A 15,926-nucleotide genomic window follows, 5' to 3' on the forward strand; every position below is an offset into this window, starting at 1 on the left:
AGCTCTCTATACTAAGCAGAAGAATATCTACCACCAGCAAAAATCCAAACCCTTTTGTTATCGCATTTTACTTTTACATTGAACATCATCTTGTTCAAGTTAATGACATGTTGAACAGCATGTAATAACACCGAGATGAGCTGTGGCGCTTATTTGTGATAACCCGCGGCCACCACAACAAGCAAGAACCACTGCTATCATCATTTTATCCCCGTCATTCTTCATTCAATTGTTTCAGAACTTATTGCGCCTTCCTGTTGGTCTAGATCTTTGCTGAATGGCCCCCAAAGCCGGTTAAATTTTCGTTCGCAAGCGACTGGGACCTGCTTAAATCGGACCCCAACACACAAATATCAGATAACGTTACAAGAATATTTTTTGAGGGCTAATGATAGGTTAGAAATTTCTACAAAGCTAATCTCTTCCGGCGGTTTTGGTCCCGGTTTTTTGGAACGATAAAGAAGCATTTTACTATGGCCCTTCATGAATGACCTCCCAAGACATAAAATTTGGGAAATCCCCGCGTGGTCGACTCTGTTTGTGTTACAACTGTGAATTTTCTGCAACCTGTCGATTAGAAGGGAGGTTGTGAGAATGTTTATTTAAGCAACCCGTACACTCTTTCGATTAGTACGGGATTAGAATCAATACGTCAATGACTGAACACACCCAACTACAACTTACCTACCATTTATAAACATCTCGATTGATACAATATGGGGCCCACGATTATACAGACTTCAAAAGTTCTTCTTCTTGATCTTGGTGAAGATGCCACGAAACCGATCTACAAAGACGGCAAACTGGTTGAAGTATGCGCACCTTTCGCATTCAGGCTCGTCCACAGCGCTGAAGAGAAAAGGGATCCTGTGACGAAAGAACTCACTATCTTTACTGAGCCTGATGATTACGTATGGTTTTATGAACAATTATATGAAGATACGGATCGGAAGAGGCCGCATGATACTATAATTAAACGTTCCAAGAACATTCGCTACTGCCCCGATTTGGCACATCGCCCCACCAGTATGAGATTCAAAGAAAGTGAGAGTGAAAAAACTCTAGGGGTTCTGTACAGTGCCGACTACAGGGTATCGGCGAAATCAAAACTTTTTGAAATTTGCACAAATATTTGCCTTGAAAGAAAGAATTACAAAGGCTATAACGATTGGATAGAAATGTTTGCAGAACAAGGGCTCAGCGAAAATATATTCAGGCTTGCTCACCATACTAGAGACTTGAAAGTGGACTATAAGCTTCCATCTTCGACTGACAGGATAGTAGACCCTGCGAAAGGATGGCTATATGATTCTAAGAGAGGGGATCATATTCTGTGCTGCCCGGCAAGTGGTAAACCTGTGCTCAACAGGGAAGACGAATTCATTTGGGCACATGATCTCAATAAGAGAAAGCCAAAGCCAGCCAGAACGGTTTCCGCACCTGCAAATGGGTCTATGAGTACACCAAAAGTGCTGCAGAAAAATCAGGAGAGTAAAGATTCCGATACTAGACAGACTGAAAGAAAGCGTCGTGAGATCAACCCCCCCAGCCAAGGTAGTTCTAGGGACAAGCTACCTATTCAGCGTACTTCTGGGGAAAGAACTTCCAGCCAGGGAGATTCCAAGGCGAGACCTCTCAGACAGGGCGGTTCCAGGGACAAACTTCCTAGCCAAAGTAGCTCCATAACTATGCCTGCCAAGCGGAGTGATTCTGGCGACAAAACTTCACATAAGAGTGATTCCAAGGTCATACCTCCCAAGCGGAGTTGATTCTAGAGACAAACTTCCCAGACGAAGCGATACTAGAATACCTTCAGAAAAAGAAATCTCCGATGGAATAACAACGAGTGGATCTGGATCCACAAGTAAAAGAACTGTTGCAGGGAGGTCGCAAACTTTTGCATGATGTCAAAAGCTCTTCTGGGTATCTGTAGATTTGGTGTTTATATAACTGGGAATGGGTATTTGATACATCATCATAACAAAGAAATCGATCATTTAAATAATTCAATGTACAAATTTTAGTGCCAGTGTACCATGTGCAATCCTACAACAACACACAAGACCCGTTAAATACCAGAAATATGAGAATGTGCAGTCACGTTGAAAATCCAACAGATATCCCCATTCTTAACTATTAGTCTTTGTCCCAGTATCCCCAGAGCCTGTGTGAAATCTACAAGATACAAGTTATCAAGAAATAAGGCAAAAGCTTTTAGACGACAGTGCAACGTGTCGAGTATTTGGGTTCTTTGTATGGGAGAAGTTTTGGAAAGTTGAGATGTAATAAGCTATCGACATAATCAAATTATAAACCAGTCACTGACCATCCCTCCTTGCGCCTCCATGGTCTATAACATAAGAAAGTGACCAGACATAAGAAACACCCAGTAAAATCGATGCATGAAAGAAACACATTCGTAACCCATATAAAAATCTCGTCTCCTGCATTTACAGTGTGCACGACTCCTGAACGTATCACTATATACTGTAATAAAATAAATCCACCGAGCAAACATTAGGGACTGCAAATGGCACATTCTCTTATCTCTGATTTTGTGTAGAGATCTGTTCTTCGTATCGTTTTATCTGAAGTTTTTTTGGTCGCCCCAACAGCTTTCGAAGCTTCTCCAGGATTCAATCCATGCGCGCTTCTCAAATGACTTTCGAGTTGAATATCCGTGAAGCGACTTTGCTTTTTTCCACACGTGCTCAACCCGCATTCAAAACTTCCGTGTTCTTTCTGTATGTGCTCGGAGACAGGCGTCTCAACCTCTTTCCCGCAGTGAATTACAGGACATATACTGACAGTAGATGATTGATCATGACATTCCCGGATATGCACCCATAGTTTGTCTTTGCGGGCGAACCCGATGTTTCCACAGTGCACAAATGGACACTCGTGGTTACGGGCACGAAGGTGTGCAGTTTGTCGGTGTCGTTCCAAGTCATACTTATTTCTAAATGGTTTCTGATAGCCGCAACCCCCAACGTCACAGACCAAGGGTCTCAGATGTATATTCTTTAAATGTTTGTTGAAAGCTTTTGGGGTGGAAAATGTTGCCTTTGAAGTACATCCTTTCCAATCACACTGAGCCGGTCCGCTGAAATTAGACTCCAAAAAATCAGCGTACTTGCTATCTTTAGCCGATGTTACAGCTTCTCTTGAGACGTTTGAAAGCTTCTCGTAACTCGACGTCGGGCTACAAAATTGAAATTGTTCAGCATAAGGAAGCGATGGTGAAGAGATGTCGCCAGTCAACCAAGAATCGTCAAAATCAAAAGTGTCAAGTATTGGAGAATCGCCAATCATTGGAACATACGAACTTTCGATATTGGGATCGCATGTAAAATTAGGCAACAAAAAATCGTAATCGGCTGAGGAAAAGGGGAGGTTTGGGGCATTCTGGAACCATTCCTCATTGGGACTAGCAAAAATGCCCTATCAGCACAACAAGGCTCGTCATGCGGGGGGGTGGTCACTCACAAAATTTGAGCAATGCCCCAATTTGAGTGGGCACAATCTGATTCGATGAGATCCGGAAAGCTCCTGGGAAATTCTCTCAATACGACGTTGCCGTGTGCATCAGTGTCGAGGCAGGACCCTTGGGAACTTTGGGGGAATTGGGGCATTGTCCATCGCTGTATGCACTACTGCAAGTGCTGTTTGTTCTGTGTGAGGCTGATTCGTACCCCAATTGTTCGCAATTTGATTGATCAAAATTTTCTTCGAGACATGGCTGTGTTACTCGCAGGTGTTTTTGAGGCAGATCTTCGGCTTTTAATCTCGATGGGGGTCTCCTTACTCGGCCGCAAGTGAGAAATCGCTGGAAAGTAAGAAGAAATGAATAAATTTGCTGCATCTTGAGCAATTTTGCTAAGGGGGGAAAGTCATGGATTTAAATATTTGGACTGTTTGCAAACTCTCCAAACCCGGATTGATTAAGTGGTTGCTCCAGCCTCATCTTGGTCATCTTAATAGATCCCAGTTGGCCGCAACTATACTACCACAGCACACTGAATAGTTGGAGCCACTTTCTTTACATAATAACTTCTTAATCTGATAGAGGTGGATTGGATACGAATAGCATGAAGATTTTGTAATTCAAAGGACCAGTTATATAGAAGTTCAGACAATAGAAACCAAAGACCCAAAAACTTCCAATTCACCATTAAAGAATTGTTGATCATAATCCATCGTAAAATCATCAAATAGTATGTGAATATCCAATCCAAATTCTCCTTCATCAAGGAATTAAACAAATGGCACATTTGAATGTTTGAATAGTGTCGACATCGGTGTCGATCCTGGCTTTCAAACTAAAGACATCGACTAACATGAGTTATGTACTCACTCATGCGATCTTGTTTCTCACATCGTGAATTGAGGCGAGGCTTAAATTTGACATAAACAAATCTAAAAAGTGTTAGTAACGTTCATAAGGTTGTGGCGCTGTGATTTCGTACCGTTCTTTCAATCTCATATGAGCCCGATACTTGACATCATTGATATCTTTCCGCAAAGGAAGGTCAAATTTAAAGTTCACTGCCTCTCAAAGTTTCCGATGACATATTTACCTAAAGCCGCCATGGCCATGGGATTTGGCCAGGTGATCATTCAGTAATGTCTGATCCTTGAAACCGTGTCCAGGACCCCGAGAACAATCCATTGCAGAACAGTAGAAATAGCCGTGCCACTTCTCCATATGTTCCTTCAAGCGATGCTTTCTGTTGAACTCCTTTGCGCGGCCAGCACAAAGTGGAATATCGCAAGTAAATTCCTTAGGGCCATCGATATGTATAGCCGTCGAGTGACGCCTGACTTCTGCAGCTGTCCCGAACACTGCATTGCACTCTCGGCACGAGAATCGCTTTTCATGTGCTCTATACCAGTGGGCTTGCAAGCCGGAAGACTCTGTAAAGATCTTTGTATTGTTGCGCCTGCATTTTTCATGTGGACACTTGCAAGGAAACTGCCACTGATCACTTATAGCGCCTGATAGTGAATATTGGGTTTGGTTGTTCAAAGCTGCTGGCTCTTGATTTGTGGCGACTACGGTAAAAGGTTCCTGGATTCGAGAATGCTCGTACGAATAGGAGGGTGAATACTGCGATTGGGCCATATTGACGAAAGGATAACGAGCCTCCGATGTGTCGGAAGGCTTAGGGCCTCTCAAAACAATACCTGCCTGGTTCATTCGGCTATTATCTTCTGTAGCGACTTGTATTCCTTCATTTCCTGAGGCCACATGGTTGTTCTGCTGACTTGGATCTTGCTCCCAATTGCTTACATATCCTGATAAATCACACTCACTAAGGGAATATGCTTGCGAGCTTTTCATCGAAGTGAAATTGGTTGAGGGGTATTCGGGATTGAAAGAGCGGTGCGCATCTGGATTCCCCAAACTTGGCCACCCCACTTCTGGCCCAATTGACTGCCCTGGCTTCGCAAAGCTCAATTGAGTTGCTTCATCGCCCCCGTGGCTTTGTTTCATCCACCCAACACTTGATCCATGTGAATGTGCATTGTTGGTGAAGGCTCCTGGATCGAGAGAGAGAGACAAGGAATCACGGATTTTTCCAGTTGAAGTGCAGAATAATTGAGTCGATGGTGCGTAACCACTGGAATAAGAGATGCCTGGCTCTTGAAGTTGGAGTGTGGATTGGTTTCCAATGGGACATGAATCCACTGATTGAGAATAATGGGGGACATTGCTAATGTACGCCTCATGGTTTAAGTTTGAGTAGCTATGAGGGCGAGAATTGTTGGTGGTGGTCGCATAATCAGGTTCGGGAGGTAAATCCCGGTTGACATGCTGACAACAATATTGGTCTTCCCTGGAGCCACACACCCTACACGCCATGAGTCTTTATGGTATCTTAGGCGATTTTTTCCCAACAACTTGTGGAATCAATAGTACGGGCAGTTTGTCAAATAGAGGTAATATTTCGCAAATACTATTCCGCACCCCCGAATAAGTATCTACGTTTGCGGAAATTCATCATCAGTAAAGACGCAACTTTCAAATGCCAAAAATATATCATGTCCGTTGATAAAACTCACCGAAGGCTTGTAGTTTTTATCGAATGAAGGGTTTTGCAGGGCTAATCGCAGTAGATAGCCTTCTCAATCAAAATGAGGAGACTCAAATTTGTTGACGGGCCTCGGATTCCTTACAGATACTTAAGATGTTATGAATGGATATTATGTAGGCAACAGAAATATCTCATACAACCCAGATTACTTTTTAACATTATGGGCAATACTGGCTGAGCATTATACTATAGGGAAGAGGGCATTATGGCTGTGAGTGACGCTCTCTTTACAAGGCAATTTGAAAGCTTCAACCTCTCGTTATATCCGCCTCAGATAAACAGCAAATGGCATTAGCTGGTATCCAGAAGCCGGGCAATTGGGGCCTCAGAGATCAAAATTCGGCTAATGAAGCAAGTATCACGAGAACGTTGATGAATCTCAGCGTTGGGCAGTGCAAAGTATGTACAAGAAGGAAAAAAAGGCAAAAGGACATAGAAAGAAAGGGCGACTTATCGAAAATTGCGAGAAAAGGCTGGTGATCGTGAGGATTGAACATTGAAGATGAAGATTTGATAGCGGGGTAAACTGTGACGTAGCGGCGTCAATAGATCGAATGGAGCAAAACAAATGAATGGAATAAACAATTTGCATCTATAGACCAGAAAATACTCTCAAAAAGAAGCACACCTCATGAATCCAGTACATGTCTTAGCATATTGCGAGGCTGAGGTAGGGAAATCATAGAAGGTACTTCCCACATTACAGCTTTCTCTTTGCCTGCCTAATAGAGCTCCGATCAGAACCGTTCCTCATGAAGAGTAGTAGAAGCTCAAATCACGTTGGGAGAGGAAGTTGTCCCTATGGTTGCTGGGGCATTAGTTTTGGGGTAATTGTACATGATGGGCAATCATGGGCAGATTCACCAGATGACAAGGACTCTCGCTGCGGTTCAAAGGAAATTGACCTTGAATGTAGTTCTGTAGCGACGGATTGATTCGGCAACGAAAATGCGTGGTGGACTCAGGTTATTGATTGAGTCAGAATTTGAGATACTGTCAATACCGGTGACATTGATAAGCTCGCGTATTTCGAATTGATACATCTTCTTGAACTCGTGAGTCTGAGGTCAATAAGAATAGAGAGTTTTGAAGTGTTTTGATTCTAGACGAGCGGATTGTCTACCTTTCTATATTCATTTCCTTGGGTCGCCTAGGGCGAATACGTTTGCGGCGATAAGGTACTGCCAAACTTCAAGAAAGATGCTGCGTTCTCTGTCTCGCGTTGTTAAAGCGCCTTGGGCGATTATATGAGGATTAGGTCACCGAGCTCACAGGCGAGCCACAAAAGCTGGCTTCCCCATAAGCAACAACGCAGTTAGGGTTTAAGTGTATCCAAGACGTCCGATAAAGTAAATTCTAACCGGTCAGACATATAACATCTATTTTCCAAATTGATCTGGGCAGCAGAACGGATGCTAGCGACAACGTTTGTTCTCGAAATGTCAAAGAAGAATGTTCGTGACTATCACGACCGCCCAAACGACGTGAAGCGCAGCAATCGTTAACAGTACTGCAACACTGATCGCAGCAACAATATACTGCCGTATACAGGCATGGTAATCAATGTCAGTGAAGTCAGAGGTAATTCTGTATTCAGCAGCAGTCATCATACGAGACCCTGGCCAGCGCAGGGGGAAGTAACACGTATCTCGGACATTTGGAACCCTGGCAATTCTTCTAAGAGAATGATATTGAGTTGTGCCAAAGAAATCAACTGTTCGCACACAGTCACCATATCATGGCCGCTGCGAGAGCTGTGCAAGCACCCAGAGTGTCGTTGGTGTCAATATTGTAAATTCGAGATACGGATGAAGTCAATTACTAGCGTGGGTTTTGCTTTTTGCACTACATTAGTAGTGCAGCTAGTACATAGTTCCCGGACCACTAGTTCCCCCAAAATCACCAATTCACATCAACACCTACATGTGTTCTGAGCGACAAATCAATAAATTCATATGAATGGCTTAAGGGCTTCGTAAGTTTTAATACATGGACCTATCTAGCTTGCGTTAAAGCTTGCGTTGCAGCATGATTTGGGCAGATGTCTGAAGTCTGGGCGTAGACAAAGTCGGAGATATGTTCATTTACGCTCACTATTCTGCGGAAAACTACAGGTTCGTGCCTTTGTTTGAATGTCAGCGACATAGTGTCGTCTTCGGCATATAAATCAATCTTTGTTGTTGCGACGCTCAGCTGGCACACTGATTTGCTTTGCTGTTGATGATCTTCTGCCTTAAGGTCACCATCAACAATATACAATTCTCTCCTGTCTGGGGTTTAAAACTGGCGCCATCTACTGATAATATGGAGTGGAACATCTACCCATTACCAATGTTACCATCAGAGTGTCTCTTGAGGAACCGTATACTGGAGAGCGTCTTATTACATTAATGGTACCGTCAGGTACCCAGATTGATCCACTATATATTTACATAGTCCGCCAGATCACTCCTTGAGACATCTGCTGATATCCCGAAATTCTGCTGGGGTTTAGACACCGCCATAAGCCCTACTCAATGGCCTAGCAAAACAAGCTTTCTTGGCGGGGCCTGTCAATTTTCACGACATGATGGACATCATCTTGGAGATACATGAGAAGGATTGTCCAGGTATGTAATTGTTTGAAAGAATTAAAAAGTCCAACGAAAAAATTCAACCAGAAATCCAAAAGACTGATATCCAAACATCATGAAGAAATCATGGGTATCGTCAGCAAACAAACACGATTCCCTTTAATATAACACAAAAAGCTCATTTCGACACAACCACAATCCCAACCGTCGCCAGCGACAAAATTCTCATCAATCATCACCAAATAAGATCCTAGCGCTATGCAACCGGGGCACCTTATATATAGACCCGTATATATAATTCTAAGATAAAAAATGCGATGTTAGCCGTGTATTCCTTTAGCTGAAAGAAGTCTTCATACCTGTCATAAATCATTTTCCTCATGGCCATCTTCTACAAGAAGTCTCACGCATCATGGCGAGTGCGCATATGATCTATCAACAAACCCCTTTCTTTGAATCCATTGCCATGTCCTCGATCGCAGTAAGCAACAGGACAGCAATAAGCTCCATGCCATTTGTCATTGTGCTCTTGAAACTTGTCTTTCCTGTTGAACTCTCTCGCGCGAGCTTGGCATCCTGCGATGTGACAGTAATGCCTTTTGGCACCCGTTTGATGCTTAGCTTCAATATGGCGTTCGAGATCTTTGGCCGTTCCGAACATGGCACCATCAATCAGGCATTTGTGTTGCTTATCATGTACCCGAAACCAATGACGTCGCCAATCCGAGTGTTCTCGGTAGTTCTTTTGCTTGTCTAAAGGCTTCGCAAGGCAACTTGCATGTTGACAAAAACCCGGGCTCCAGACGTCTGAACTAGCATCCACATCATACGAGTAATTGATTTGCGTATCAGCTTGATGAGCCGGGTTGCGACTCGCTGCAAGTTGTTCAAGAGGGATGTCTCCAACAGGTGCGTACGTGGGTGTATATGTGGGTGCGTAAGTGGCCTGTTGCTGATAGCGATTTTCCGACGGCCAACCTTCCTGAGGTATGATGCCCGCTAACATGGTCGGGCGAGCAAAGTGCGAAGATTCGGAGTCATATTGCTGAATCTGGTTGCTGTGCTGCACAAATCCATCGGTGTATGAATACGCATATGGTTGATGTACTTGGAACGCAGGTTGGATGGTAGCTTCGCTAATAGATGCAGATGTAAAAGTGCCATAGCCTTGGGGATTGACTGGACCTTGGTGCTGAACTCTTGAAGGAAGCCTAGAAACATAAGCTACCGGGCACTCTGGCTTTTGATAAAGAACAGAGTTGCCGATATACTCTTCATCCTGAGAAGAACCAGTGAATTGATCGCCTTGATCACCCATTTTGGCTATCTTTCGTTGAGAATTGAGAAAATACGGAATGTTTCTGAAGGTTTAATAGTACTTGAAGTTGCAAAAGTTAACGAAAGAAATGATAAGTATAAATACTTTCTTTTTATTTAAAGAAAGACGGGCTATTAAGGCTGTAGTATATTTCAAGGTCCAAGTATAAGAGGGCATTCTTGGGTAGCCGGTAGCCCAAGGGCATTAAACTAAGCATCAAGCTCTTCAAAGCTACAGAATGAGTTGAAGTAAGTCAAGCTCACCGACAGAAAGCATTGCTCCGTAGCTCCAATGAAATTGGCGACTTTGGAATGGGGAATTTTGGGGCAAACAGGGCAGCTTTTGGGGTAATCCACTTACTTTGTCTATTGAAAAGAATTGGCACATTGCAGAAGCTTCAAAAAGCAAGGCAGATTGTCAGAAAATCGCTCAGAACAGGGGAGAAAATGAGTAGTGAAGAACCATCTTCTAGAAATTATATAATATTGAGATTCTGTCCAAGCCTAGCTACTGAATGGAATATAGATAAGGCAGATAAACCACCTGAAAAATCGGAGAGCTTTGCTCCAAATTTTGGCTCTCTAAAACGCTAGAGTAGATAGCCAGCCTTGAGCCCAAAAGGCTCCGGTTTGAAACACATCGGACTCAAACAAAAAATGAACATGAAGGTTTTGTGTTGCTTTTCTGCAGGTATCTCACCACAAGCAGTCTAAGGTAGCACCATCCTGACTCGTTTCCCTTGAACTTAACAGTCGAGAAATAACGCACTCGCATTCTCCTTACTAGAATTCTTCTGCGTATTGATTAGCCTATTATTCAAGAATCTGGACAAATCAGTAAGATGCTACTCACTTGTTAGATCTCGGAAAGAACACTCATCTCAATATTTAGGCCCATTCGGAGGATCGTTTTCTTCAGAATATACGGACCGAGAGACGGACTGCAATATGTGGTAATAGATTGTGCAGGAGTTAAACCTGAATCATTAAAAATCTTCAGAAACTAGGCATATCTCCCTCCACATGCACTCATACTTGAGAGTCTTCTCACCTGAAGCCATGAAGATTAGAGGCTACTGACTGCCCAGAGCACAAACCAGTGTTGATATTTGCTTTATGATCAAAGCAACCTGCTCTGTTAGCACTGATGGAAATCAGAATGATATGGCTTCTAAGACGAATCTTGAGGTATATGAAGGCTTATCATACCGAGAGAGACGCGTGTGTTTTGACGGATGAAAGAAATGACATTGTCGATCACAAGAATTCTGCGCGAACGACAATTGACTGATGCGAAGGATACTCAGATTTATATATGACATCTTTCAGAGGGGGCATTAAGAGGGTAAGAGGGCGTAATTAGTGGAGAGGAAGGGCGGCAAAGCGGCCAGGCGGGGAAACCAAAACCGATCAGCACTAGGATGAAGCACCTCACCGATGAAAACAGAGGCTGGAAAATAGTTTACTGAAAGTAAATGCCAGACAGTGTATGATGGCCGCATCTGTCGAACCTATCCATTTTTGCTCTGTGCAGGGCGATCTGGACAAAAGGCCCCTAAGATTCAGCTTAGTCTGTTTGCCTAATTCTGGTCGATAATGCCAATCTTCAAAGTTTGAGCCTTGTGACAGGCTTATCGCGTTGTAAAGGGACATAACCTTTTTCATACATTTCGCCCGGTCAGCCTACAGTCGGCGTGCCATTCTGTCCAAATTCTGTTGATATTGCATATGGGGCATTATGGCCCCTGTAGTTGCATGCGCCCATCATGCCAATCAACAGTAATTAAGCCTATCATTCCACCAGGGACTAGAGAGTATGCCAGTGTGCCTTGAATTCATGTCGTTGTTGATGAGGCTTGGGGCATAAAATACTACTGAAAACGATTGAGATTTTTTCCAATGCACTTACGAAAAGCCGCATGATGGAAGCATATAGAAAGTTAACTAACATAGACGTGCTTGTACCCCAGTCCAAGGACGCTTCTAGCAAGGCCGGTGAAAGATGACGCTTATCTTACCGAGTGCTACAGTACGGAAGAACTAGCCATCAGATATCAAGCGCTAAGTAGTGAGGCTGCGAGCCTTTTGGACTTTTATCATTCTGCGAATTGTTTCCATGGGGTTAGAATGGTAGATAGACGTGCAAGATCGTTCGAGTCTTGGAGTCACGCACATTCAGGTTTCGTCAAAAGTGGTAGGTAGTGAGATAGAGCCAGAGCCGCAGAAATTGAACGCAATTTCGATTATATCTCCTTGTTAATACATTACTGTAAATAACTGAAGGTACATTGATTGTGATATAAGATCATAGCTTCGATACATGCAGAATCTCCCCTAGATTAGAAAGTCTATCTACATGTAATTGTACCCCAAGGAAATTAGGAAACGCTTCGAGGAAAAGAAATCTGAAATTTGCAGTTGTGTAGACAAAGCAGATAAACGTACTCATACAGGCTTATAAATACACAAGAGGGTCAGAAAATAAGCACCCCAGCCTCATCTATGCTCTTTTCGACGATGCTTATCAAGTGCTTCTTGATCCTTGAACCCATTATCAGGCCCTCTCACACACCCTGGATACAGGTAGGGGAATGGTCCATGCCATCTATCACGGTGATCTTTGTATTTGTCACCTCTCGTAAAAACCTTAGTACTTCGTTGACAATTCAGGACCTGGCAATTCCAGTGTTTAGCATCTGCCTTACCAAAACGGTGAACAGAGATTCGATAACGCTTGACTTCTGCCTTTGTGCCGTACCTCTTTTCGCTATTTGGACAATTCGGTAAGCCGCAGAGATACCGCTTGTGGTGAGCACGTTTAAAATGACCTTGCCAGTCTTTGTATCTATTGTACAACTTGCGCTTATTTGTTGGCTTGCATTGGCACTGAGGATGCAGACATACGCTTGGAAAGCTTCTCGGGCAGAGTTGATCAATTGTTACAGTACGTATATAATCAATGTCTGAGCTTTTGCTTCGTCCCATACTATGAACTCCTTCTTGAATCTGGACATCATTTGAGGGAAAAGAAAATGTTGGTGAATGAGAATCCATGTGATTGGAACCATGTTGATGACACGCGATTTGAGTATAAGGTATTTTGGTATGAGGTGATTGGGAGGCATGAGAGGGATAAAAGCTCGAGGCGGACGTATGCTCATTCGAAGTATTTGCGTTAATATAGCTTTGAGATTCTCGGCATGAAATGGACATATTCGATGGATGTGAAAAATTGTTGGACAGAATAGCACCACTCCAATGCGGGCCCCGGAGTTCGGGAGAATTTTTCCACAGATCAGTGGGGCGCGCAGTCAAATCATTCGGTATGTTTGTATCCGAAGAGGTTGGTGCTATGCCCAAAGGTGCCGAGTTCTTGATTGAATGATATGATGCAAGTGTTTGAGGAGGCTGTGCCAGATAAGTTTCAAAGCCGTCTTGCCTGAAATCATTGGCAGGTCCATAAGAAGATGACCTTGGTGAGAAGTTTTGAATTTTATAGTGACCCTCCGTGGAGGCTTTTCGGTATGAATTGAGTTCCGCAGTCATGTTGTTCGCTAACTGCCCCCCTTGATAGACTCTGGTATCGAGTCGACCTTCAGAATCACCTTGAAGCAGACCCGTACAAGGTTTAAGATTGGGAGGAGATGTGGAAGGTTGGAATTTCGATATTGGATTCGCACCGTGCTCTGAATCGTGAGACTGAAAGGCTGTAGAGATCGAGACACTACTTGCCACATCGTTTTGAAAAGAGCGAACCGGCAATGAAGTGTGTAAATTTTTATTTAAAAGCGACTCTAGATTTTGTAGAAACCCATAGTCACGAGGCACGTCACCATGAACATAGAAAGAACGCCTGGACATTGGAGATATATATATGGTTCCACTTTTACATCAGAATTGGAACTCTCTTTGTGTCCAATAATGTTATCAATGTTCTTTGGTGACCGTATCTGAGCCGATGGATGGCTGTAATAGTTTTGCGCGAAGTCTATGCCAATGCCTTCACTTCCGTATAAGCCGCTTGCGTGTTCTAGACTTGAAAAGTATCCTACAACCACCTTGAAGTGGTCAATAGTACCGGTGGGATTCGCAGCGGGTAGGGAGCTGTTATAATGGAGTCTGGATGAAATCGGCATAGGTATTTTGTGACAATCAGACAAGTGATATTCTTAGGAAAAGAATGCGCTTGGTTTCGCTTTTTGAATGAATATAAGAGCTGGACAATCGGGTCGTTATTGTAGAGAAATGTGTGTTTCTAAAGAGCCTGGCAAGAGAGAGAACTTGTACTGGTCCCGTAAAAGCTTTTTGTGATTTGGGAGGGGCTTATCAGCAATAAGTAGTAGTAGGTATTGAGGGGTAGATGGTGAATCAAGTAGGTAAGAAATGACGATGTCAATGAGACAATTAAAGACTGACCATGTGTGGTATAGATCTTGCGATCATGTTAATTAATCGTACATATATAATAGATATGTTTCTAGGAAACATAAAACCAGTGAAGCTAGTAAAGAGGCGAAGTTTTATGGATTTGAATCCAAAGTTCAATGGTTGGTCGATAACATGCCAGCTTAAAGGGGCACTTTGAGGGCATCCAGGCAGAATCATAGTATATCCTACTTGATTATGACACTAGAACAACGACGCTGCGCCCCGTCCCATTATCACAGCTCACCTATCAAAAAATTGAGTTCAAGCCATACTGAGGAAACGAAATTGCAAACTGCTCCGATAATTGCCAAGGATTCGAAGACCTAGCATGTCGAGGAAACGATAGCTTTTAAGGACGATAGAATAGAAAGTTCGAGGACTTCCTACGACGGAATCTTGTCGCGAACATCTTATTTTCAAATTACAAGAAGTGTTACTCTCTCTAAATAAGAGAACCGAGGCCATGCAATGGTCATATGAAGGTGCTAGAGGTCAAAAGATTGAGAAAGTAAGGATATGCTGCCTGGTACATACACAGAACTGCATGCTATCCATATGCATTACCAGGCCTGACTTGCCACTGTGAGCTAGATAAATCAAATCAAAATATGCGGTAAGCCGGTGATTGAAATGAGTTGAAAAGGCTGAGAAATTGAAAGTCCATCATCAAAGTGAAATGAATTTCTTACATATGGGAATGCGAACATAGAGGGTTGTTGTGAATAATTGACACGTCGATAGATAGGTAGGTAAAGGTTGAATATAGCCGGACTATCGATATGCTTGTGCTGGGATATTTGCTCAAAATGGACGGAGTTCGGCACCGAAAGAGTGGTGGGGTTATAGATTATCAAGATTTGAGATAATAAACATTGTGAAATTAAAGAATCGCTCGCAATTATGAATAAAAGAAGGTACAGCACTGAAGAATGAAGGAAACACGACTATATACGTCTTGAGACTACGCGATCGCCCAGAGCAGATAACGAAACTACAACTGTTCGTAGTCAGATCCTTGAACCGGTGTAGCCCTCGGCTTACTGAGTTAGACACTGAAGAACAAAAACGCAAGGCGACGGCACACGATGTTGTAGCATCTTCGGTGCATGAGCCGTTGTAACGCACATGGTGTGTCTGTCAGTCGGATTGTTTGACGTTGGTTTCAATAACAGCGAGACGGGTTCCAGCCCCCGAACCACTTTGCAACAATTAAGCTACGCAAATGGCGTAGAGAATGTTTGTGAGATTTTCGAGAGGAAGAAATATCTGCAAAAACAGATCATTGGCAACGTGAGGTGGATGATAGCGCAGATGAGACGATTTAAGAATTCATTCGCCTTCGCCTCATGGTCATTAAGGATAGGACCTCCATGAAGGATTTGACCAGAGACTTTGATAAAATATCCTGCTTCTGTCCTTTCTCCAATTTTATGGCTTCCTTCTCGATTTCATCACGAGATACAACTTGTTTGGCACGAGTAAAGTCCTAAACACGATTGTCATTCAATGAAAA

General features: G+C 43.1%; 5 protein-coding genes across 5 annotated transcripts; 1 reads left to right on the top strand and 4 right to left on the bottom strand.

Moving 5' to 3' along the window:
* Positions 1 to 716: 716 nt before the first annotated feature.
* Positions 717 to 1,769, top strand: EAF02_012026 (uncharacterized protein; the record flags this gene model as incomplete). Its single annotated transcript, XM_038908074.1, has 1 exon — positions 717 to 1,769. The coding sequence occupies one exon, from the start codon at positions 717 to 719 to the stop codon at positions 1,767 to 1,769; it is 1,053 nt and encodes a 350-aa protein (XP_038752094.1).
* Positions 1,770 to 2,503: 734 nt separating this feature from the next.
* EAF02_012027 (uncharacterized protein) lies at positions 2,504 to 3,862 on the bottom strand (the record flags this gene model as incomplete). Its single annotated transcript, XM_038908075.1, has 3 exons — positions 2,504 to 3,427; positions 3,487 to 3,549; positions 3,570 to 3,862. 3 exons carry the CDS (start codon positions 3,860 to 3,862, stop codon positions 2,518 to 2,520), a joined length of 1,266 nt encoding a protein of 421 aa, XP_038752095.1. The 3' UTR covers positions 2,504 to 2,517.
* A 711-nt stretch (positions 3,863 to 4,573) lies between these two features.
* On the bottom strand, positions 4,574 to 5,863 carry EAF02_012028 (uncharacterized protein; the record flags this gene model as incomplete). The annotated part of the gene is made up of 1 exon (XM_038908076.1): positions 4,574 to 5,863. The coding sequence occupies one exon, from the start codon at positions 5,861 to 5,863 to the stop codon at positions 4,574 to 4,576; it is 1,290 nt and encodes a 429-aa protein (XP_038752096.1).
* A 3,208-nt stretch (positions 5,864 to 9,071) lies between these two features.
* Positions 9,072 to 9,986, bottom strand: EAF02_012029 (uncharacterized protein; the record flags this gene model as incomplete). Its single annotated transcript, XM_038908077.1, has 1 exon — positions 9,072 to 9,986. One exon carries the CDS (start codon positions 9,984 to 9,986, stop codon positions 9,072 to 9,074), a length of 915 nt encoding a protein of 304 aa, XP_038752097.1.
* Positions 9,987 to 12,481: 2,495 nt separating this feature from the next.
* EAF02_012030 (uncharacterized protein) lies at positions 12,482 to 13,846 on the bottom strand (the record flags this gene model as incomplete). Its single annotated transcript, XM_038908078.1, has 1 exon — positions 12,482 to 13,846. One exon carries the CDS (start codon positions 13,844 to 13,846, stop codon positions 12,482 to 12,484), a length of 1,365 nt encoding a protein of 454 aa, XP_038752098.1.
* Positions 13,847 to 15,926: the final 2,080 nt, after the last annotated feature.

The sequence above is a fragment of the Botrytis sinoallii genome (genome assembly GCF_014898435.1).
Source record: "Botrytis sinoallii strain Bc 23 chromosome Unknown BSIN_039, whole genome shotgun sequence".
NCBI lineage: Eukaryota > Fungi > Ascomycota > Leotiomycetes > Helotiales > Sclerotiniaceae > Botrytis > Botrytis sinoallii.